Source organism: Boleophthalmus pectinirostris, unplaced genomic scaffold (assembly GCF_026225935.1).
Source record: "Boleophthalmus pectinirostris isolate CB_2022bp ecotype Guang Dong unplaced genomic scaffold, ASM2622593v1 HiC_scaffold_13, whole genome shotgun sequence".
Classification (NCBI taxonomy): domain Eukaryota; kingdom Metazoa; phylum Chordata; class Actinopteri; order Gobiiformes; family Gobiidae; genus Boleophthalmus; species Boleophthalmus pectinirostris.
The window spans coordinates 22861649-22885670 of record NW_026571036.1 but is presented as its reverse complement, the minus strand read 5'-3'; the positions used below and the strand labels follow the sequence as shown (position 1 = coordinate 22885670).

The window sequence follows — 24022 nt, the reverse complement described above, 5'->3', positions numbered from 1 at the left end:
AGCCTAAGATGGATTTGACTCAGTAGACAGTGAAATAAAATGCTGTAAAAGATGCTAAAATACAATAAGAATAAAGACAACTGAATAAAATGAGACACAGAGCTAATAATAAATCCACATGGCTGCCATTTTGAGCCCTTTGGTGGAAACACAAGAGCTCCCTCCAAGTTTTCTGTTCTCTCACAGTAATAAACAGCAAAATCAATGTTGTGTAAAATTGCCATACAGCGCCACTTGCTGGTAAAACAGTGAAACTACAAATGAAAGAAGAAAACATTGCTGACGTTACCATCGCACTAATTAAAAGTAGGGGTGTCAAATTATCGCGTTAATTGCGATTAATTAATTACAGTCATATTTAGCGCGTTATGTTTTTTAATCGCGTTAATCTCATCTTTAATCTCTAACTTTACTGTTTCTGTATGCAAGTTGCTTTATTATAAAACCTGTTTTTATGTGTTGTTGGGACAACAACACACACACAAACACACAAAAAAAAACACATTTATACATTTTTTTATTTCGGTAATTCCACTCATTGTCGGAAACCCACACAAAACGCGCGCAGTAAGAGCGATGTAAACGTCACATTGGCGGCGTCAGTCGCACAATGGACGAGGTCGAACAGCCAGTAGAACAGAGGCAGCAGTGCACAGGTAAAAACGCATTCGTGTTTTGGAAATTATTCTCCCGACGTGAAATATAAAAGAAAATAACAAATATAATATCGCCTACAACTTAAATGTCACTGGTGAAAACAACCTGCATAGACTCATGATGTCTGCACTACTGTCCTATAGTGACCTGCCACGAGGGGACACGCACACAAACACACACAAACACATACACACACCTTCATCATCGTCATTAACCTGAGAACGCGCGGACCACGTTTCCTTCCGTAGACACTGCGCGGACACCGACGTGCTCCCGTGAGCCGCGTGTGGACCGTGTTTTCTCGCTACGCTGCGTAAACCGCGCTTCCTCCTGTGCGCCTCTAAACCAGAACTAACACCAAGACTAAAACCAGGACTAATCCAGTCCAGGACTAAACCAGGTCTAAACCAGGTCTAAAACCAGGTCTAAACCAGGACTAAAACCAGGTCTAAACCAGGACTAAACCAGGTCTAAACCAGGTCTAAACCAGAACTAACACCAGGACTAACACCAGGATTAATCCATTCCAGGACTAAACTAGGACTAAAGTAGGACTAAAGCAGGTCTAAACCAGGATTAAAACAAGGACTAAAACCAGTGATCTCATATATAAAGCATTTCTCTATCAATAATATTTTTAATATGGTTAGGGAAAGACTGGACTTTTTATTGTCTTTAAGTAGACAAAAGTTATTATGTTCAGATTTCCTCGTCTTTGCTACTTTACAGCAAACAGTTTCTAATTCATGGAGACTTGGGCTCAACAGTCAATTTGGAGAGATTTGTTGAACAATAAATGACTTTATAAAGTCACTTTTTTAAATCTATATCAGTCTTTTGATCTGCCACAATAATGTAATAATGAATTTAAATGAAAATACCTCAAATTGAAGGCTTTTCTCAGCAATTTTTAGGTGAGATTAAAATGAGATTAATTAGATTAATTAATTACAGATCATAATTAATTAATCTCTCAATTTTTTTAATCGCATGACAGCACTAATTAAAAGTCTGCAATGTGGTAATAAAGAGTAATTACACAATGAGTTTTCTATAGCTTGGGCAGTTTAATACAAGAGTATACAAATACAGTAACAGATTTATGCGCAGTATGTGTTTGCAACCTGAAATTGCACAGTCAAAAATGTTTTTAGTAAGTACCATCGCAATTGACTATCAAGATTTAACTGGGTCTAAACCAGGACTTTTAGGCTATAAATTGAAGAACATAAACCTAAACTAAACTAGTGATATATCTAAGGAAATTGAAGAGGGTTAATGGACCAGCCAGTCTCTTCAAAATGTTAGATCTCAAACATAAACCAGGGCAAAAATTGAGAAATACTGAATAGAATATAAAATATGCAATTTAGAAAACAACTACATGCCCACAATCAGACCAATTATTAAAAAGCATTATAGTTCTTTCAGCATTCAGGCAGCAGACCAGACGTAATAATAGGAAACATGAATCAGGAATATTGCAAATTCTCTCTGAGTGTCTCTCTCCCTCCCTTTCGCTTTTTCTCTCTCTCTTTCTTCTCTATCTCTCTTTTTCTCTCTCCTTTGTGTGGACCGCTGCCAGCCTTTCAGTCTGTTACCGCGGTCCAGACACTACAGAGTCAGGGCAGGCCTCATCTATCGCTGTCTGACTGCACCAGGCGCTTGCACCAGTCTGCTGCTCTTACCATACGCTCCATAATTAACTCTTGCCCCCCACAAACATCTCCTTCTACAGGCAATATTATTTAATTGGAACGGGTAGAGTCATTTGTCTAAATTACTGTTTATGCCATCCTGAAGTTAAGCAATTATTTTAGAGGGGGCAAAAGATACCAGTAATTTAATGAGGCGAAGGTTCCAATGCAAAATACAGACTCATAAAGAGAGATTATTAACCTACAGGCAATTTTAGGTACAAATTTGAAAAGATGATTCATACAAGAGTTTTACTGTTTGGTTGTGACTGTTCGTTTTCACACCGCTAGTTCGATTATTTGGTTCGCACCAGGCAATAAAATTGTTACTATGTAGCAAATACACTCCAGTGTGTCCGCGTTCACACCGGCAAACGAACCAAAACTGGTTCGATTGACGTGTCTCTGTTTCCCCGGTAAAACAGCGATACTCCAGTTATCAACACCGATGTTCCTGTTAATACCACGGGCCGTCCTCATCTCAAATTATCACCATGAACTCATAAAACCAGCAACATGTAGAACTTTGTACAAAACTCACCGCATCAGCCCAGAGTTTGGGCACCAGCAGCAGCCAACAGCGCTCACAGTAGCGCGCAGCTCCCCAGGACGGGGCTGGGGTCTGGTCCTTGGTCTTCTGTTACAAGTTCGTTGGTCAGATGGTCCGGAGGCTCTGTCCTCCATGTGCTGGTTCCAAACGGTGGCGAGCAAGACCAGTGCTTGATGGACTGAGTCCGAGCGGGTACTTTCGTCTGCGCGCTGTTTCCGTGCGGGAAAAGCAAGAATGCGCTGTGGACTACAGGTCCGGCGCGCTGCTCCGGTTCTCCGCGCTCAAGAACCACGGCTGGTTCCGAGGTGGTGCAGCATCCGGACAGAAGCGTGAGTCCAGTTTGGTTTGTTATATGTTGTTCTGAGCGTCCGTCCTCCGCGCATTTGGTTCTTCTCGGGAAAGCGCTTCCTCAGGTCGAGGCTCCCCGCTCCAGCTCCTCTGAGCCCGGCCTGAACCGGAGCTGCCCCCGCTGGTTCGGGACTCTGGTTTGGATCTAGTCCGACTGTATTTCTCACACTAGGCTAAAAGCAGGGACTTTTTCAAGTTGTATCAATTGAATGGGCGATTGCCTATTGCCGTAAAATTATTTGGTTAATTAAAGCCTAAAATAACAAATGTTGGTTGCTGTGTGTGTGATCACGGGGGACACCGGGTCGTCTCTGTGCGTGTAGGTCCGAACAGGCTTACGCACCCCCCAATTTTGACTCACTCTGGAGCCACACGTTCGCACACTGATACTTGCTCTGATCTTCGTGTGTTACATTCTCTGTATTGGCCATTGTTGGTAAAATAATTTGAAAATGAATCGCGTCTGCGTCTGGACAACAATCTGTTACTGCGCTGGAATCGTACAGCGCGTCATTTCAGGCAGAGGAGACGCGTGTCCCTCCCATGATGCATTTGGAATAGTCCGTTTGTCCATACTGTCTATGGTTTGGACCCGGGTTCGCGTTCACACCAGAGGAACCGCACCAAAGTTGGTCATTTGGTGCGGATTCAAGCGAACCGAGACCACCTCTTTTTTGCGGTCTCGGTCCGCTTGATTTGGTTCGGGTCCGAGTCCGATTGACGCTTTCACACCAACGCAAACGAACCGAACTAACCACTTTTGGTTCGAATGGACCGTTTGGTGCGCACCAAATACTGTCGGTGTGAAAAACACCCTTAGTTTAGTTTTAATTTATGCTAATTTTTTTTTACAATGATTCTAAAACTAATTAGTTAACTTCGCAGATGTATTTGTATTTACTAAAAGCGTGCACACTAAACTTTATTGCACATTGTTTTCGGGGCTGTGTAAGTCTGTGATAAGAGTGTTGATTAACATTGTTTAAAGGTGCATCATGTAACTTTTATGTTGGAGGGTCTGTCACCTGCTTGTTTCTGTGGGTATGTCATTGCTCTGCCTGTAATGTTCCACAGTATGACATTAAACAGCTCTACCTTGCATTTATTCAATTACAGGTGTTTTTTTTGCTCAGAAATACCTAGAAAAGCAGGCATTTTTGAATGTGAGCTGGGTCGCTTCTCCGCAGATCTGACATGTAACTTGGTCTGATTTGGACTCCATGAAGAAATAAAGGTTTAATGCCATACTGTGAAACATTCCCGAAAAACCAATAACATCTCCAGCATGGAGAAAAGCATTTGACAGACCCTCCACCAGAAAAGTTACATAATGCACCTTTAAGTATTAGCTCGTATTTGAATGGCTTTCTATTAATTATTATTACACTATATTACTATTAAAGAACATCATCGATAAATGGGAAATACAAAATGGCCAAACATAATTGAGAAAGATAATTACAACTTATCCTTCATTGTTAGACCCAGACTCCTAATTTAAATTTTTGTTTTCTCTTTCCCTGATCTCTAACTTCTGACCTGTCTGCTCTAGTTAGATGCTTTTGGCAGCTCCACAGTTTTCCTCTTCACGCTCTGGCTGAAGGTTAAGTAGTCCTCAAAGTCCAACTCCACTGACAGGGGCGTTTTCTGCTTCTCAATCTGTGACATCAGCTGACTGGTGCTGGGAGGCTGCCCCCAAACCTGATGGAGAGATGGAGAAGAGGATCAGTGAGGGGCTCAAGAAAAGACCAAACTCAAGACCAAACATAGACTACATTAAAAATACCTAGCCTCAGCTTCAAGAGTTCTACACATATACATGCTTAATTTTGAGCAGTGGTAGAGAAAATATTTACTGAACTCCAGAATTCTAGAATAATATAATAAAATACTGGCTGGAGGTTTATTAAAAAGCATTCTGAGATTTCAGAAACTCAGCATAGAGCAAAAAACTCAAAAATAGTGAATGACAGAAAGCATTGTTACAGAAAGTATTGTTTCCTCACATAAGCAAACTGGGGAATACCGAAAAAGATGGCACCACAAAGAACAGGGTTCAATATACTGCAAGTAATGTTTTTAAAAGTGCTTAAAACAGCTACTTTTGATTCTGGACATTTTGTTGTGGCATAAACGTTGATCATTATGGTGCACCATGTAACTTTTCTTGGTGGACGTCCATCACCTGCCTGCAAATGTGATTGCTCTGTGACATTACACCTGGGGACAAGCAGGTGATATATGGTAATACATATTTTTGCAAACCAAGGGTCTCCAGTTGATACCTTGCAGTGACATCACACTGGAGGTCAGTTAAGATGGTATGGTGACACAATGCACAATGTTCCTGTTAAGGAGGTTGATTTTCAATAAAAAGAAGAGAGTGACTAACTGAAAAACTGTTAGCTAATGCTACTGACTGTAATTTTAAATGTTTAACAACACAAATCAGGTTATCTATTGTGTTCAGATTGTGTTAAAAAGAAAAAAATCTCATATTAAAGTCTAATTTGAGTAACAGTTTCAGACAGAACAGTGCATACAGTCAGCATCACACCTCCAGAGAATGTTGATAACATCAGCTGCAAAGTATCAATAAACATTGTGGTAAAATATATGATAGAAAGCTAAAGCTAAAGACAATATTATATATATAGCCCTGTTAAGTTATACTATAGACTACTAACTATTGTATACTATATGACACTTTTGACTGTGATTGTACGTACAGTTTTTGGCACAAAGGTGATGTCCACAGGGTTGGCCATCCCAGTGGTAATCAGAGCGTTCTGGTGGACGGTGTTGTTCAGTTCTTTTGGATGAGCGACGATCTCAGCTGTGGCAGTGGAGGCACCGGCTGCTTCTGGAGAAAACAACTACAGCAAAAAATTACATTATGAAAAACTAAATAAGAGAAAAATATAATAACACTTAGTAATCAAGACAGTGGGTACAATTACATGGCCAGTGAAAATTAGGTAACTAAAATAACCTTATAATAATCTGATTACTGCTGGGTGTTTACATATATATATATAACTGTTTACATGACATTTTAATAATCTGATAACTCCAGAAATCTGAATAGGGACATATTTTTAATAATGAATATCGTTATGCATACTTATTTTTAAACTTATTATTACCATTAAGATTTTTATGCTTTTTAATTATATTATATTGTGATTTGTGAGCTACTGTGTCCAGATAATTTCACTTGTGGATCAAAAACGTTTGTCTAAGTCTAAGATTAATAATATGCTTATTTCAGACGAGAATCAAAGAAGGCTGATTTATTAGCTCATTGTGTTTTGTATACATCTGTTCTAAATTAACTGTAGCATGTAAAGTCGAAATAAAATAATAAAAGTTCTAAAATACATTTGTGTTTGGACGGTGTAATAATGTGGAATGTGTGTCTTTTACTTCCCTTGCCTGCAGTATACGGTCCTTCCTCATCTGTCTTTCTCTTTACTTCTGTCTCTGTCTGATACCTCTCTGGGATCTAAACTTCAGTTAAATTGTATGCCAAAAACTCCACACTACAGCACTGACTGAATGATTCATATGACATCAGGTTAAAAAGGTTTGTAAAGCAATACATAAGAAGAATACACTGACCAAAGTTACAATAAAGATTTGTGAAGGAGTCTGAGGAAAGGACAATCAAAAGAAAAGACTAACTTGGCCAGAAAACCCTTTTAAAACCTCAAATTAAACTAGTCCTCTTTTTTATTATTGAAAAAAATCAGGATGAAGCTTTCAGTACAGCACTCCAGTATATGTTTAATTATATATAATCAAGACCGCTCTGAGGAAACTGTAAAATAAAAGTTTGAAATGAGAATTTTCAGTTTGATAGGGTCTCTTGGGATCCATTGCCACAATTTTTATGTGAGAACCAGCAGCAAAAAGCACATTTTAGTAGCAATAGGTCTTAGGATATAAAATCGTTTTCTGCTTTGTCATTGCTAAAACTTAATCATCATCAAATATTTTACTAGCCTACATGGAGCCATTTGAACTGCCATTTTGACCTTATGCATCAAACAAAATTATACAGAAGAAGCCGTGTGTGCTCAGTTAATAAATGGCCTTTTAATTCGCTGTTTGACTTTTTAACCGCTCAGATAAATGATTGAAAGTTCCTGGTACTGCAATGAGAAATGCTTTAACAGTCCTTTATTACACAAAATGGACTCTTGTAGTTGTGGTGTTTAAAACGCATACAGGAGCACTTCCTGTATTACTTCATAATATCACAATGTGTTTTTGTTTGAGAGAAAAATTCAGCCTAAATGTGCAGGATTTGTGTGTTAAACATCTGTGAATGAAACAAAACAAAACTCCAGGTGTGTTTTTCATGGGGACACAACATTACCAGATCAGAAAATAGTATAATATGGGCCCATTAAATCCTTTTTACCAACTCAGATTTCCCACAAGCTCAGAGGGGCAAACACATGAGGCCGATTAGCTTCAGATAAATTTTGGTTTCAAATTAATGTCAATGAAAGGTCAGGCGGTATATTGCTTATAACGATGAGTACTCAATCTTCCATGTATTGGAGAAAAAGAAAGGATTCACCCCAGTACAGATATACCGTATAAGCAGCTCTTGAGGTAAAGTTCGTTTGCTGCATGCTGTCTACTTCTAATTGTCAAGTGTTTCATTGTGCAATAACCAGGAAGTGCATGTTAGCTTACTAGTTGTTGCTAACTCTTGTTTCTGAAAGTTGTGAAAAGCTCTTATAAATTCATCACAATGTAACCCAGGTTTATTATACACAAATCTAAGCAATAGCGAATATTCCAGCAGCGACCGGTCATTAAACGCATCACGCGCACGCTCACGTTTTCAGTAAGTCACCTGCTCCCCTCCCTCCATACACACCCGGGAGTGAGGCGAGACAGGACGGCTGCACAGGTATGGAGCTACCATCGCAAATTTTCTCATTGTAACATCGATTGTTCGCAAGCTTACGCTTATTTATGTAATATTACAGGAGCCCTTACCGCAACTATCTGACGTCGAAAAGACCGAATTATATGATAGCTCAGAGGAATTGGTGAGTCTGTCTGTTTTGTTTTGGTTGTTGCCGCTAGCATGCCAATAGCCTCCGCCGCTAACTCATTCATGTATTGCAGGCTATTGGTATGCTAATATCGTCTATTGTTCATTTATTGTTCATGTCATTTTACTACTTGTGTGGACTGAAATACAGTGTACATATGAATTAAGCTAGCTAGCAGATACATTATTAATCAGAGTTACCGATAGCTATGGCTAATAGCTAATCAGCCGAACTGTTTAAACTTAGACTGGTACTGTTATTTATCACAGGCCAGGTGATTTCGGATGAGAAAAACCATCCCGATGGCGAGCTGAACCCAGGAACGTTGCCTACAACTAAAGACACTTCCAACAGTTTCTACGGTCGGGTAGGGGCTGTTGTAGCCAGTCCGCTCCCGCATTATCCCTACGCAACCCGCGTTTGGACAATTACACTTACACACACCTTAAAAGACTATACGCACACTTCTACACGAAGTGCGGACATTAAATTTCACCCTTTGGTTTTGACAATGATAAAGGACATTAACAATCCGTGTATCATTCGTTCATTCATTTTTCAATATAAAACCAAAAATAAGAAAACGAAAAAACAACAGTTTTCTTCGTTATTTGTCTCCAAAACCAAAATGAAAAAACGGATAACGATTCGTTTTTTCAGTTTTCGATTTTGTGTTTAAATGAAGAATGGAAAAAACGGATAACGGCCGTTTCCCGTTTATGTGACTTCCGTGACTGCGATGCCGAACTTTTGCACCGCGTACGGACTGAACCGGGACTGATCCAGGTCCGAGACCAGACCGAGACCAGAGCGGGACTGAGAGCGGGACCACACCGGGACCAGAGCGGGATCAGAGCGGAACTGAGACCGGGACCAGCGGTCCGAGCGGTTCCGTGTCATCGTCTCCGCGCTGGTTCCGTGCGGGACTGAGACCGGGACAGAGCTGCTCTGGTCCTCCGCGCTGGTTCCGAGGTGGTGCAAAGCATCCGACTGACGCTTTCACACCAATGAAAATGAATCGAAATAAGAGCTTTTGGTTCAAATGGACCAGGTCCGGGACCAGACCGGGACCAGAGCGCTACTGAGACTGGGACCAGATCGAGACCAGAGCGGGCCTGAGACCGAGACTGAGACAAGACCAGGACCAGACCGGGACCAGACCGGAGGCTCAGAGCCCACGGCAGGGCCGGAGCTCGAAGCTGAGGCTCGGACCCCGTGGAGGCTCGGAGTCAAAGCTCGGAGTCCGCCCTGGTCCCGCTCTGGTCCCGGTCTGGTCCCGGTCTCAGTCCCGCTCTGGTCTCGGTCTGGTCTCGGACCAGGATCAGTCCTGATTCAGTCCGTATGCGGTGCAAAAGTTTGGCATCGCAGTCACGGAAGTCACGTAAACGGGAAACGGCCGTTATCCGTTTTTTCCATTCTTCATTTAAACACAAAATCGAAAACTGAAAAAACGAATCGTTATCCGTTTTTTCATTTTGGTTTTGGAGACAAATAACGAAGAAAACTGTTGTTTTTTCGTTGTCTTATTTTTGGTTTTATATTGAAAAACGAATGAACGAATGATACACGGATTATTAACAAAGTGCCTTGTCCACCACTCCTGTTTCCCATTGTTCACTTGTATTAACCAAACGTGAGGAAATCTGAAGAGCATTGTAAATATTGTAAATATTGTGTATATATATATCTCTTTCACCTTTTCAATATAAAATACCAACCATATCTCTCTAGTTTGTTGTGCTTTTTACTGTTTCCCTACCTCCCAGAGAGCCACAGCCTAGCCCTATGTTTTCTAGCCTGTACCTACACCAACTCCACCCCTTTGTCCCTTGCATACCCCTTCTTGATATGCTACAACAACATCAGGTTCATTGACTTTAATGTTGTATGAATACTGCATAGAAACAGCACACCAGAAAGAAGATGATACATCACACCTTTATTAGTTGTTGCTTTATTTTACCTTTCCTTTGGCCTTTTGCGGTTTGGCCCCTTTTCCTTCGGGTTTCTTGCCATCCTTTGGTTTGGGAAGGGACTCCACCTTGGCATTGACCAGGTCTATGACTCTGATGTCTGCAAAGGCTTTGGCAATATAAAGGCAGTCTTGTTCTGAAGAATAAAAAATATGGATATGAAATAACTCTTCACAACTACTATTGCATACTATTGTTGTTTCCTTGACACGTTAATGCTTTTGTAGTCAATTATTTTGAGTGATTTTTTTTGTTTTAATATCAACACACAATTGTGAACATTGACCATTTAAAGCCAAAACATAGTGGACATAAACTATGGGATACTATCAAAGTAGTAACAGTAATATAAAGATAAAGTACGCCTTAACTTTATGTATTCATCCTCCTCAAGCCTTTCACTTTTTACATGAACTCAAAGTGCCTTTAACAGACAATGATGTGTACCTTTCTTGTTCTCGGCCATGACGCTGGCCCCTGCTTTGATGAGGTACTCCACAGAGGCAGGTTTGGAGCTCTGGATGGCCCTCATGAGGGGGGTCCCTCCGCTCAGTGCCCGCGCATCTATGGAGGCTCCAGAGTTCAGCAGCAGCTCAATAATGTCCACGTGTCCTGCATGAGCCGCATGGTGCAAAGGGGTCCAGAAGAACTGGTCACAAGCATTCACATCAGCTCTGCAGGGAAAGGATCAGTAAGCAGCAATTTAGCAATTTCACCAAAAGTCACAAAAACCCTTTGTGCCGTATCATACATACATCAAAATACAATCTATATTCTTTTACTGTAAGGTGTGATTTAGTGTTAACTTATTAAAGATATCTTTTTTAAAAATGAGTTTAACACCAACTCTTTTTAACTCTAAAAAGTGAAGCAGGAATAAACTTTCTATTTCTCCTCATTTCACGCTACACTGTCCTGTCAGTCTAATCCTATGAAAAAAAGACCCAAAAAATCTATCACATACTGACCCTTGCTTGAGCAGATACTGAACCATCTTGAGGCTCCCATTCTGACAGGCGATCATCAATGGAGTCTTGTAGAACTCATCCTGAACATTTACAGACACGCCCTGGGAGAAGGCCAGGTCCAGGGACTCCAGGTCTCCACTCTTCACACAGTAGCTCACATTTATAAACACTTTATCAGGCCTCTCTAAGTACCACCCTGAGTCATTCACTATAGGGTGAATGGGTGGGTGGTCTTTGTCAAATCTGTTGATGTCGGAGCAGTTATGGTACGTTTCAATCATGAACTGTGGTGGTCCTCCGTCCGGTCTCCTTGGTTTGAGCTCAGGCGTTAGTGTGCAAATGGGCATTGGGAGGACAAACTTAGCTCTCTTCTTGCCTCCTTTTCCACCTTTCTCTTTCTTCTTCTTGGGCAGGTAGGTGGACAAAAGGTATGGCTTCTCGATGTACTTAGATCCTTTGATAAAGTCGTTTACATTGATGAATCCTAGTTTGGCTTTGTCGTGCATTGAGATGACTTGGTGGAGTTGTAAAATTTCAACAGGAGCTCGGACTTTTTCTAAGACTGCGATGAACCTATCAATGGGAAAAATGTCCTGAGATTCAAACGCCTGTCTCAGTTCAGTCTCGTAGACATTGGACCAGTCATGAAGGCTCAAAGCCCAAGGGTCCGACAGCAGGCCCACAGCGCTGTCTTTGTTTCCTTTCCCAAACCGTTTTTCAGCTTTACGCAGTTCTTTGGCTGCAGCTTTGGCACCGAGGTCTTTGGCAATCTGTCGTGGAATAAGACCCTCCAGGTTTTTCAGTTTAGGGTTACAACCTACAAAGAAATATGTCAGAATTTAAGGTGGAATCAATATGACAAATATGGATGGTCGTCAGTATGTCTGTAATTTTGTACAAATTAACCATGTACGTTGATTTCACTGAACTTCTTTCCATTTTATGTGTCATAGGTTGTAATAGATCATCTACGTGATTTAAAGACCTGTGTGGTTTTTCTGAAGGGACGTATTCCACTTGTCTCCATGGAGATGCCAAAGCTTTGCCTTGAGTCTTTCACAGTATGGCATTAACAGTATCTATCTTGCATTTAGGTGTTTTAACTGCTCAAAAACAGTATCTCCACAGATCTGACCTGTAATGTGATATGATGGCATCACCCGCTAGTCTCCATGGATATAGAAAAATACAATGCCATACTGTAGACCATTCCAAGCAAAGCAATAGAATCTCCATGGAGACGAGTATGTAGTCTATGCTCCTGAAAAGTTATTATTTAAGAGATATTGATGCTGAAATAAATATTGCAATATTGACCTCGTTGTGCCAATAACTTGCAGCAGTTGGCATCTCCAGTGGCTGCTGCAAAGTGTAACGCGGAGCAGTCCTCCAGGCTGACCACCCCCATGTCAGCCTTATATGCAGACAGTACTTTTATCACCTGCAACATAATAGCTGTATAAGCACTGTGTACAGTAAGTCGATAAAATAAAATCCATCTATTACTGACGGTTCTGAATCTTTGAAATATGCTTACTGCAGTTAGCCAGGGTAAGTCTATTAATATACAATGAGTGAGTATAGCAGCTTGTATGGAGAAGTGAGTATACACCTCAAAGAAGCCCCCCATGGCAGCATAATGGACGGCGGTGTGGCGCTTTTTATCGATGGCGTTGGGGTTTCCTCCTCTCCTCAGAATGGACCTGACCAGCTGCAGGGAGCCTGCTTTCGCTGCCTCCATCAGTGCAGTCACTCCAGTTTTCTACAAAAGAGAAGGATTCTGATGCTCACAGTCATCTCATTCTTCTAACTTCCTCTGTTATTTGGCTTTCCATTGAATAAAGAGCTAAGATGTGAGAATTAGAAGCTAAAATTATAGGTATAACCCAGATAGCCTGAAACATGTAAACATTGAAGCCACTGTTAAACAGCCTGCATATTATCAAATATATCATTATGTCAAATTTTCTCTTTTATGTTGTGAGAATATTTTTGTTTCTAATTGATATGACAATGGGCCAAGTCTTTCATCATTGCAAGACCCATGGAAATTCTCTTTAAATGCATAACCCCGGCCAGTTTATTAAAATACACCATCTTTTGGAGTCTGTACCTGGTCAGCAGCATTGGGGTCTGCGCCCCCCTCCAGCAGCAGCAGACACTTAGGGGTACACTCCAGGGCGTTCTCACACATGAGCTGGAACACGTGGCTTCCCGAGGCTGACACGTTGTTGACATTGGCGTGGTGCTTCATGGCCGTCTGCAGACAGCGCGTGTGGGACTTGGTGGGATAGATACAGTAGAACAGCACACCTGAAGGTAAAATAAATAAACAAAATGTTAGCATTTTACTCCCATAAGACTCCCATTTTTGGTTGTCAGCGAGATATAGTTCAGCCCTTGGAAGAAAAGAGTCCTGTTGATCATATTGATCTTAACAATTTTAAATTTCTTCCTTATTTCTTCAGTAAAATTGCTTTCAGAATGAATTTCATGGAGGAGACCTTGAGTTTCGGTTAGTCAGTGGAATTTACCACAAAAAATCCAATTTATTCCACTAAAGTCTGAACCCTGCTTCAACTCAAAGGATTGGCTGCAAAACAAACTTAAAAAACAGATCACAGCTATTTCGTGTTTATTAAATTTTGAATGTAAAATTCGGGGGAATAGTTAAGCCCTGTTTAATTATTCTCTAGAATGGACAGTATAGTATCAGCGCTTGATGGTGTTGTACAATTTAACGTGCAGAAAAATTCTGAAAATCAAATAATTCTGTCTTATATAAGAAAGGTACGTACCAACTAACTACCAAGTGTTGCATGCAGTTCATTTGGCCGTATGCATTTCATTCTTTATTTTCACAACTACATGTATTATTCAGATATATTAATATATTTGTTACACAGAAGACAAAGTTGTAATCACACATAACTGGCTCTTTATCAGGTCATGTCAAAGTATTAAGCGCTCATCCCACAAACAAAGGCTTCATGTAATGTAATGTAACCCTGACAGGCCTCCAGTCCTTCTGACAATGGACTGGTTTAAAGTTACTGCTTCAGTTCTACACCACAGGATCCCCAGCAGCCCTGATCTGTAATTAGATGTACTCAACGCACAAGCACAAATCATATGTTGTAAGTAACTATGCCTAAACTATAATGGGTTTTGCAATTTTATCTACAAACTTGAGGCAAAACCCCTTCTAAGCTTTACTTTTCACTTCCAGTTCTTGTAATAGTAGCTCCGGACACAGGGTAATTGGAGTAATTATGTCAATTAGCTTAAAAAGAAGTCTGAATAAAAAGATGGGGCCCCTCTAGGAGTCGTCTGGGATACCTCATCAATATCTAAAGAGAGGGTCACTGTGCATTCTGATGAGCTGTAAGACAAGGCAAGACGTTCCCCTGACATGTAACAGAAAACAGCCCTCTGCCAATGACCTCACAGTGAAACACACACTGGGAGTCAAATACGGGTTAGTCCAGGCTTGTCTTACTGACCTGCAAATGATGAGCTTAACAAAACCTATTTTTATTTCTATTGCCATTAAGATACTTTGCATGAGAACTTCTGAGCTTCAGATGTAACTTTGCATAATTTTTACTGTTACTATTTATTCAAAATTCAAAACAGAAAATAAGAAGCCACATGCATCTACTTTACCCTTGGGCTTGGAAATATGACCAAAAAATATAAATTCATATTGATCAATCATGACTATACATTCAATTTAATTTAGTTTTGTTAAACATAAAAAACTGTCTCAGTGTTAATTTCATAAACAATACAGGTTTTCATCATTACTACTGCACACTTCAAAGTCTGAACTCCAAACCTCATTCTTTTAATGACAGAGGATTAGCAGAAGACCTCTCAGTTAAAAAAAAACAAGCTGGTTGATTATAAATGACTGAATCCTAATTTGACCATAACAGTATGCATTACTAAGCTCTACTTTAAGATGTAATTTGAACTAAATCAAGGTATCCATTTTGTCCAAGAACCACAATATAGAAACTCAATAATTGATCATCTAAACAGGTTGATTTTGGACTTTCCCTCACCTTTCCCTTCAGAATCCAAAAGTGTCATATCTGCGTGATGTTGGGCGAGGAGAGCCACTATGGCCTCATTCCCGAGCTCTGCAGCCATCATCACTGGGGTAACACCCTTCTTGTTCTGTACGTCAGGGATAGCTCCTTGGGACAGGAGAAAACTCACCAGCTCTATAACAACACAGGCATCAAGATACTGTTCAAAATGGGATGCTACAAGCTAGTAATAAGCAACTATTATGATATAATAGTTATTTGGATAGTTAGTATTTTTAGGCAGATAGACAGATAGACAGACAGACATAACTACATAACACACTTTCATTACAAACATACAAACATAATTATGCATGCACTGCAACTGAATTTACTCTCTTTATCTCTGAGGGAAGGCAGGCAGGGACATATAATGAAAATAATGAAAGCTATAACTTAAATAGCTTGAACTAAGTAGGTACAATATTACAAAGCCACCATTAAGCAGTCTTACACAACAGCAATTATATCATATTGTGCATTTTCTCTTTTATATTGTGAATTTCCTATTACCATATCACCCTGCCCTAGTATAAAGTTACATTAATACATCTATCCATCACCCTGGTTGTTTGCAGCCACTGCCACATGCAGCACCCCAGTCCCGTCCTTGGGCTCGGTCAGGTTGATGAGGCCATCAGCTCCATACTCCAGCAGGCTCTTAATCTGCTCCCTGTCGTTTTCGTGGGTGCACTGAATCATCTTATAGATCTGCAGCACCTCCAGGCGCCCCTCGGGCTCTCTGCTCGTCATGGTGAGGGCAGAAAAGGCTGGAGAACAGAGAGAAGAAGAAAAAACATATTATTTATATGGGTTACTTTACAATTATTCATTCATGGGTTCAGAATGATGAAAAATTGTTGGAAGAGCATTTCACAATTTAAAAATAATTTGTTCTGAACTGAGAAAAGTCCTAAAATGTTGCACATTAGCTATAAAAAGACGAAATCCAAGAATAAAGGTTAAATATAGCTGCAAGCTGATTGGCCACAGTTTGTGTGAATTATCTATCACTCGTTGAAATTTGGTGGCGAGCCGCAAAAACAAACGCGAAATTTGCACCGTTGCCACGGCAACACCGTTTGACCTTTAAAAAAGCTTTTAACAACTTTTAATGTCCCACTTGTCTAGATGATACAGAATGATTCTGGTGAGTCTGGGTCAAACGCCCTAGGATGAGTTCGTTCAAGTACGAGGACAGGAAATTGTCCCTTCGGCGCCAGGTTGCACGTTCGATTCAATATGGCGTAAATTCCTATTTTGGCGATCTTGAATTTTGTGCAAAATTTCGTGAGTTTTCGTCGGCGGGAAGTGTGTGAACTGTGCCAAAGTGGTTAGAAAAATAATAACTAGACCAGGACTAAACCAGCACTAAAACCAGGACTAAAACAGGACTAAAACCAGGACTAAACCAGGACTAGAGCTAGACAGGGGACACAGAGCTCAAAACTGGGACTGTCCCGGGGAAACAGGGACGTCTGGTCACACTAGTCCAGGGGTCTCAGACTCACGGCCCTCGGAAGGATTTTTTGCGGCCCTCCACTTAATTTCAAAGAATAATGTCAGTGCGGCCCCCCTACCCCCTACCGCGGGCCACACTGACAGATGAAGCTGCAATCAGTGGCCATGCAGATTCACAACAGATTATTAACGCAGTTTACATCCCAAAACTCAATTTCCAGCAGCTGTGAATCAATGAGTCTAAGTGGATCTGTTAATACGAGTACACGTGCACATACGGCGTTTTTTTCGTTCAACCGCTATTTATCGAATACTCAATGCGGCCCAGCCTCACTCAGACTTTATCTAATGTGGTAATTTGAGTTTGAGACCCCTGCACTAGTCAAACTATTGTTTACAGTTTAACCTCAACAAGTTTGAAGTGACTTTCACCTTTACTTATGTCCCCTGGTCTCAAAAATCTTAGCCCAAAAAAGTCGTCAAACTGGAAAAGTCGTGTTTGTGGTTTCTTTGGGATGCTAATGCTAATAGCTAATAGTTTCAGCTAGTCTGCTTCAACAGTTAGATAAACATTAGATAAAAAGATACAGAAAACCAACATTTCACTTCTTCAAAACTTACCTTGAGTGGGAACCTTTTTCTGAACGGGGCTTGCCACACTGCCTATGGCGAATTTGTAGATTTATGAAAAAAGTGAAGTAAACTGAACAAAATGTGCAGCTAATACTTCGCTCCGATGCTAAAAACTGTCTGATAAAACTCTTAAAACAACAGTAACACGACGTGATACGAGAAAGTCTAACGCAGCCTGTCTCTTCCAGTGTCTAACTGTAAATGCAGAGTCACGTGTCCCTTCATGGTGTCTGAGTAAATTCTGCGCCATGGCAACAGCTTTGATGTCAAAGCACGGAACATTCTATCAAAGCGCAATTTAAATGTCAAAGGTCAAAGTTCGTTTTCAGTTCTTCACACAATAGTCATATCATAGAAATATAATAAAATCTGTATGTGAACCCAAAATGGCGTCGTATTGTTTTCAGCGGTCTGTTTTCATTGACACATGTGCCCAAAACAAAATTTTCTCTTCAGCATTTACTTCCTCAGTACGAGCGAGCTCCTCCCACCCGTGTGACATCTGTTTTTTTGTTTATTTATTTATTTATTTTTGTATTTCTTTTTTGTGCACGTAAAGCAGATGTCACAGGAAGAAAGGAAAAAAAATTAATAAAATTAGCAGTAATGTAATGTGATCATTGCCCCCTCCCCCCAACCCCCCGTCTCAATACCATTAGAAAGGAAAGGTAAATAATAATAATAATAATAAATATAGATAGATAGATTTATTTATTGTCATTGTATGAAATACAACGAAACTTCAGCAGAGCAGATCTGTAGCAGTAAAAAATTTACAATATATAGCCGCAAGCAGCGATGATCGGCCCTCGCTCGAGCCTACGCCGCGCCCACGCCACGCCGCACCTCGACCACGCTGAGCCCTGCACATGCCGTGCCCCACGAATGCACCTTACCCCTTGATCTAACTCCTAAATTAACCCTAACCCCGAAACCCACCTGAACTCCTAACTGTAGCCCAGACCTTAGGCCGAACCTTACCCCTAACCTAATCCTAACCTTAACCTAATCTTAACCGAACTGAGGTGTAAGATGGTGGACTTCTGGTTTGGCAGGGGGGCGTGGTCACAATATACTTTTTTGTTCCTAGTCCCATGATGCATCTGTGTACCAAATTTGGTTTGGCTATGCAAAAGTTTTTATTGGGCTGTCCTATTGGTGAGGTCAGATGTTTGGCCTGTTGCCATGGCAACACGATAAAAAACGGTGTGGGGGTATCTTTGACTTTTTTGATCGAAACCATGTCACAAATATGTGTACCAAATTTTATCAATCTAGGACAAAGTAAAATTTTGCTGTTCAATGCAATTTCCCTAGGGGGCACTATTGCGTCCACTTGAGATTTTCTTATATGAATCTGTTCAGGGTCGGGGTGTCCACCAACGATTAAAGTTTGAGTGAAATTGTCCACGGTTTGTGTGAATTATCACTCGTTGAAATTTGGTGGCGAGCCGCAAAAACAAACGCGAAATTTGCACCGTTGCCACGGCAACACCGTTTGACCTTTAAAAAAGCTTTTAACAACTTTTAATGTCCCACTTGTCTAGATGATACAGAATGATTCTGGTGAGTCTGGGTCAAACGCCCTAGGATGAGTTCGTTCAAGTACGAGGACAGGAAATTGTCCCTTTGGCGCCAGGTTGCACGTTCGATTCAATATGGCGTAAATTCCTATTTTGGCGATCTTGAATTTTGTGCAAAATTTCGTGAGTTTTCGTCGGCGGGAAGTGTGTGAACTGTGCCAAAGTGGTTAGAAAAATAATCATAAATATAGCCGCAAGCGGCGATGATCGGCCCTCGCGTGCGCTCACGCCGCGCCCCGCAAACGCCGCGCCCCGCAAACGCCGCGCCCCCCAAACGCCGCGCCTCACACTGACCCTAATAATCCTAAACTTAAACCTTACCCTAATCATAATCCTAACCATAGCCCCAACCCTAAACCTAAAAATCTTAAATTTAATTTTCTGCAATTTTCAAAATTTGGCAAAAAAAATAAATAAAATCCAAGATGGCGGACTTCCGGTTTGTAAAGGGGCGTGGTCACAATATACATTTTTGTTCTTATTGCCATGATGCATGTGGATACCAAATTTGGTTTGGCTACGCCAACGTTTGTGTAAGGACGTCCCATTGGCAAGGATACAATTTTGGCTTGTTGCCATGGCAACACAATGTAAATGGGATGTGAGCATCATTGAGTTTTTTAATCGAGACCATGTCGCAAATGTGGATGCCAAATTTTGTATATCTGTGACAAATAAAACCTTATTTTTACATACAAATTTTCCAGGGGGCGCTATTGCACCCATTTTTGTATTTTCTTACATCAATCTGTTCAGGGTTGAGGTGTGAACTCATGATTAAAATTTGAGTGAAATCGGCCAAAGTTTGTGCAAATTATCACTCGTTGAAGTTTGATGGTGAGCCCCAAAAATAAACCTGAAATTTGCACCGTTGCCACAGCAACACCGTGTGACCTTTTAAAAAGCTTTTAACAACTTTTAATGTCCCACTTGTCTAGATGATACAGAATGATTCTGTCTGGGTCAAACGCCCAAGGACGAGTTCGTTCAAGTACGAGGACAGGTAGCACGATCAATCCAATATGACCGACTTCCTGTTGGTTGCCTAGCAACCGCGTAATATACTTTTTTGTTCCTATTCCCACGATGCATCTGTGTACCAAATTTGGTTTGGCTACGCCAAAGTTTTTGTCGGGCCTATTGGCAAGGGCAGATGTTTGGCCTGTCGCCATGGCAACACGATGGGAAATGGCATGGGGTCGTCATTGACTTTTTTGATCAAGACCATGTCATGAATCTGTGTACCAAATTTTATATGTGTACAACAAAGTAAATGTTTGCACTACCATGCAATTTCCCTAGGGGACGCTATTGCGCCCATCTGAGATTTTCTTATATAAATGTGTTCAGGGTCGGGGTGTCAATCAACGATTCAAATTTGAGTGGAATCGGCCAAAGTTTTGTGCCAGAATTTGTAGATTTTACCAATGGAGAGTTTATGCCATCGCTATGGCAACGCCATAAAAAATATGACATGGGTGTCATTGACTTTTGGATCAGGATGCCAAAATGGAATTTTGTGCAAAATTTCAGAAATTTTTGAGCAACTATTTGGGAGCAAATGAATTTTTTCCATATTAAATTTTGTTTCAATCTATAGGGGGCGCTAATGCACCAAATTCATAATTTTCACATGAAGTAGCTTCAGGGCAGAGAGTTTAACAAATGTTTCAAATTTCATTGAAATTGGAATTCGTTTGAGCAAATGGGAGCAATTTGTAAATGTCCAAAATTGTGAGCATTTTTTGTTGCTTCACTGCTCAGAGATCGTGTGTGAACAATTTGGATAACTTTTATTGTTCTACGTCTTGAGATAATGTGGACCAAATTTGAGCTCGTTCGGGTGAACGCCCTCGGAGGAGTTCGTAAAAGCTTAGCAAACTTTAAGCCAATATTGCTGCCCCCTAGTGGAGCACACGGTGTTGGCGTAATAATATTTTTTCCTTGTCTTGACATGATCGACTTCTGTGTCAAATTTCATGATTGTACGTGCAAGTTTTTTTTTTTGTGTCATTCGTATTCCCTAATGCATTTTTGAGTCGTTTGGTGGCGCTGACGTACGGTAGCCGACGGGGGCCAAACGCACTGCAACAGCTCAATGTGTCTCATTTAGAGTAAACAACTTCAAGTACAGAAACGATGCAAATTCACAGGGTCAAACACAAGTTTAAACGAGGTACAAACAAAAAAAAGTGGTGCAAATGAAAAAGAAAACGCGCTGCAAGAAACAAAGACAAATGCATCATCATCAAATGCGCTGCAAATAGAGAAACGATGCAAAGCGCGAAACAATGAAAACCAAGAAAACACCTGCAAAAGAAAAACGCTGCATAAAGAGTCACCACAACGGAAGTGCTCCAAACCTGCAGGGGGCGCTCAGTAACAGTGTCCGCGGACCGCAAAGGCCGTGCTGAAATGAGACAGGTGTAGTTATTTTATTAGATGCTAACGCTAATGCTAACAACAGGCACCACACAAATTACGTACAAAAATCGGTAAAAACATTACGCATGGGTACTCAAACTGTAGGAGAGCAAGTTATTCTAATAATTCTCATCCAAATCTTATGGCTGAAAGCGAAAACTTGTGTTTAACTTTTGCAAAAACAAAATGGTTTTATTTCTGGGATACATCTAAAATAGACTAAATGACCTTAAAGTTTCAAAAACTGTGATGGGATATGCATTATGAAGTATGTTTCTATTGATAAGTGATTACATTTATACCGGGAATGCATTTACGTCAGTTTATTTAAAAAAAGACATCTCCTTTGAGAAAAGATGATTTATTAAACAATCATAGGAACTTCGGGAAATAGTCATAATGTGAATAGTCAGACATTAAACCCATTACACACACAGTGCATTAATAGGTTTGTACAAACAACTGTATGTCAGCGTACTCTCAAATTGTTACCTTTTTACTGAGCCAGGTGACAGTTGAAAATGGACAAATTATCTTTGCAAAGTGACACTGTTACTGCAGACTAGACTACTAGACTGCTCTGGCTTCAGGTCATTTCCCTTAACCAATCAAAGTCTGTGTCTATGATAGAGATAACCAGACAAAATCAAACAATCAGCTGAAAAGATTGAAGACAAGACATTAAAGCTCAAAAAAATACATTCCTGTGTTTGTTTCTACTCTCCAATCGGAGTACTGTTCTGGATGAAGTGTCCCAGTACACGTATACAGTCCTAGAAACCTCCAATATCACTGCATAACTGCAGTACAATAGTAAATTCTTATAGTGCATGTAATCAGTTACTACCAAAAGAGACCCCAAATAAATGGCACATTTCACCATGAAACAAATGTCAGTATAGACGAAAAACATTCAGATAAACTTATGAGCAAATGATGTTTTCAGTTTTGTCTCACACACTTGGTAATATCATATAAGGGCACATTTATCATGGTACACTGCCTCAGTGATGAAGTTGTTTAGGTGCTCCTCAGCTAAGATGAAAAGAAACCACCATTTTACCGTTTTACTTCTGCAAGAAATTAGAAGTTAAACCTAAACTTTAAGGACACATCACTATTAACACACATTGGAGACAGCAGGAGGGAGGCCTGATGCAACCAGAGGCCCTACAGATCATCTGCAGTCTGGACGACCTCCTCCTCAGTGAGTCTGGACATGGAGAGTGAAGACATGAACCATTGTACTTGGGCCACTCAGTCTGATGTATCTCTTGTCTTCTGGAGGAGGAAGAGCAGAATGGGCCTTATGTCTGATAGGTTCAAAGTCAGGTCCTACAGAGTGAAAACCAGTAATGACACACACATTACGAAAACTACAAAATGATTACAGGAAAATGGAAAATATCTAAATTGAAACAGCTAAATATTAATATAAGTATTTTTACTCTTTAAATCATGATCTCAACATGAGCATGATTCATTTGCAGCCCTTATTAATACTGGAGTTTGCAATGCAACATGCACCATACCTAATCTGTGGCAGGAGTCTGGTTCAGCACCTCCAGTGCAGTGTGGGCTTACTTTGTAATCTGCATTTGACCCATTTCATGAATCATGAGTGTCTCATCAGCCAACAGTTCTGTGGCCCCAGCAGTGTGTTGTGTCCTCATACAGGAGTCTGCAGATGAGAAAAGAAAATGAATATAAAACATTTCAAACAGTTTTCTCTTTACAGTTTTCTCTGTTAGTAGTAGTTTACTACTGTACTTGCTTGTACTTGTGTTTAAGTAATAGTCAAAAAAAAATCTTACAGTCACCAATCAAGGATCCCTTCAGAATACGTCAACTACCTCTGATATTATTATTTGCCAAAAATATTTCACTAATTATTGACTGTGAAGGCCCGGACTAGCCCAGGACTAGACCAGGTCTAATCTTGGATGTGAGAGCGAGAGAGAGAAACCGCGAGACCATGGAGGTGTCCGCAAAGCACGATCAGGCGACAGCTGCTTTAGCGCCGTGGGGCGCAGAGCTCTGCGCCAGTCCTTTTGCCCGCGGTCACCCACACTCAATCCTGATTCAGTTCTGGTTTAGTCCTAGTTCGGTCCTGGGATCAGTCCTGGTCTAGTCCGAACCTTAATCTGCATGTGTCGCGCCTTCCCAGTGGCTCTTTGGCGCTTCCCAGAGGAGGCGAGCCTCACCTATTGAAAACCGCTGCACTAAAGTCTCTCTCAGCCTGGTCCATCGTTCCAGGCAAAGATCCAGAAATGGCACTTATTTTCAGGACAACGACGCTTTCTGTTCAAATATGAAAGTTTGAGTGGACTTTTCATCGCGTTAGCTCCAAATTAGTAGCTAAAGTTTTAGCTCAAAGCTCCGAGGTTCACACAGTTAACACAGTTTAAAACAAACTTATTTGACAGTTTTGTGGGTTATGACCGTAACACAGTAGATGAATATAATCAAATAAAAGCCACTTTACCGTAACAATCATTAGTCCCCGCTGTAGTTTATCGTCAGTCAGCTGTTTCTGTCTCTCTCAAAGGCAGATCCTTT

General features: G+C 40.7%; 1 protein-coding gene and 1 long non-coding RNA gene across 2 annotated transcripts; one reads left to right on the top strand and one right to left on the bottom strand.

The window, feature by feature from the left end:
* Window positions 1-4778: 4778 nt before the first annotated feature.
* Window positions 4779-17494, bottom strand: ankef1a (ankyrin repeat and EF-hand domain containing 1a). Its single transcript, XM_055149815.1, has 11 exons — window positions 17445-17494; window positions 15926-16132; window positions 15336-15497; window positions 13382-13581; window positions 12881-13030; window positions 12586-12709; window positions 11269-12085; window positions 10748-10974; window positions 10291-10436; window positions 5982-6128; window positions 4779-4953 (listed from the first exon to the last, which is right to left on the bottom strand). The coding sequence occupies exons 2-11, from the start codon at window positions 16113-16115 to the stop codon at window positions 4801-4803; spliced, it is 2316 nt and encodes a 771-aa protein (XP_055005790.1). The 5' UTR covers window positions 16116-16132; window positions 17445-17494; the 3' UTR covers window positions 4779-4800.
* Window positions 8029-8842, top strand: LOC110155593 (uncharacterized). Its single transcript, XR_002318628.2, has 3 exons — window positions 8029-8179; window positions 8259-8321; window positions 8597-8842. It is a non-coding gene; the product is annotated as an uncharacterized LOC110155593 (long non-coding RNA).
* Window positions 17495-24022: the final 6528 nt, after the last annotated feature.

Bases quoted from the DNA above. Each gene is read 5' to 3' on its own strand.
- ankef1a (XM_055149815.1), bottom strand. From the start codon at position 16,115: ATGACGAGCAGAGAGCCCGAGGGGCGCCTGGAGGTGCTGCAGATCTAT. The intron at 13,031-13,381 runs GTACAGACTCCA...TCTCTTTTGTAG, and splicing joins ACCCCAATGCTGCTGACCAG to AAAACTGGAGTGACTGCACT. The intron at 4,954-5,981 runs GTACGTACAATC...TCTCTCCATCAG, and splicing joins TCACCTTTGTGCCAAAAACT to GTTTGGGGGCAGCCTCCCAG.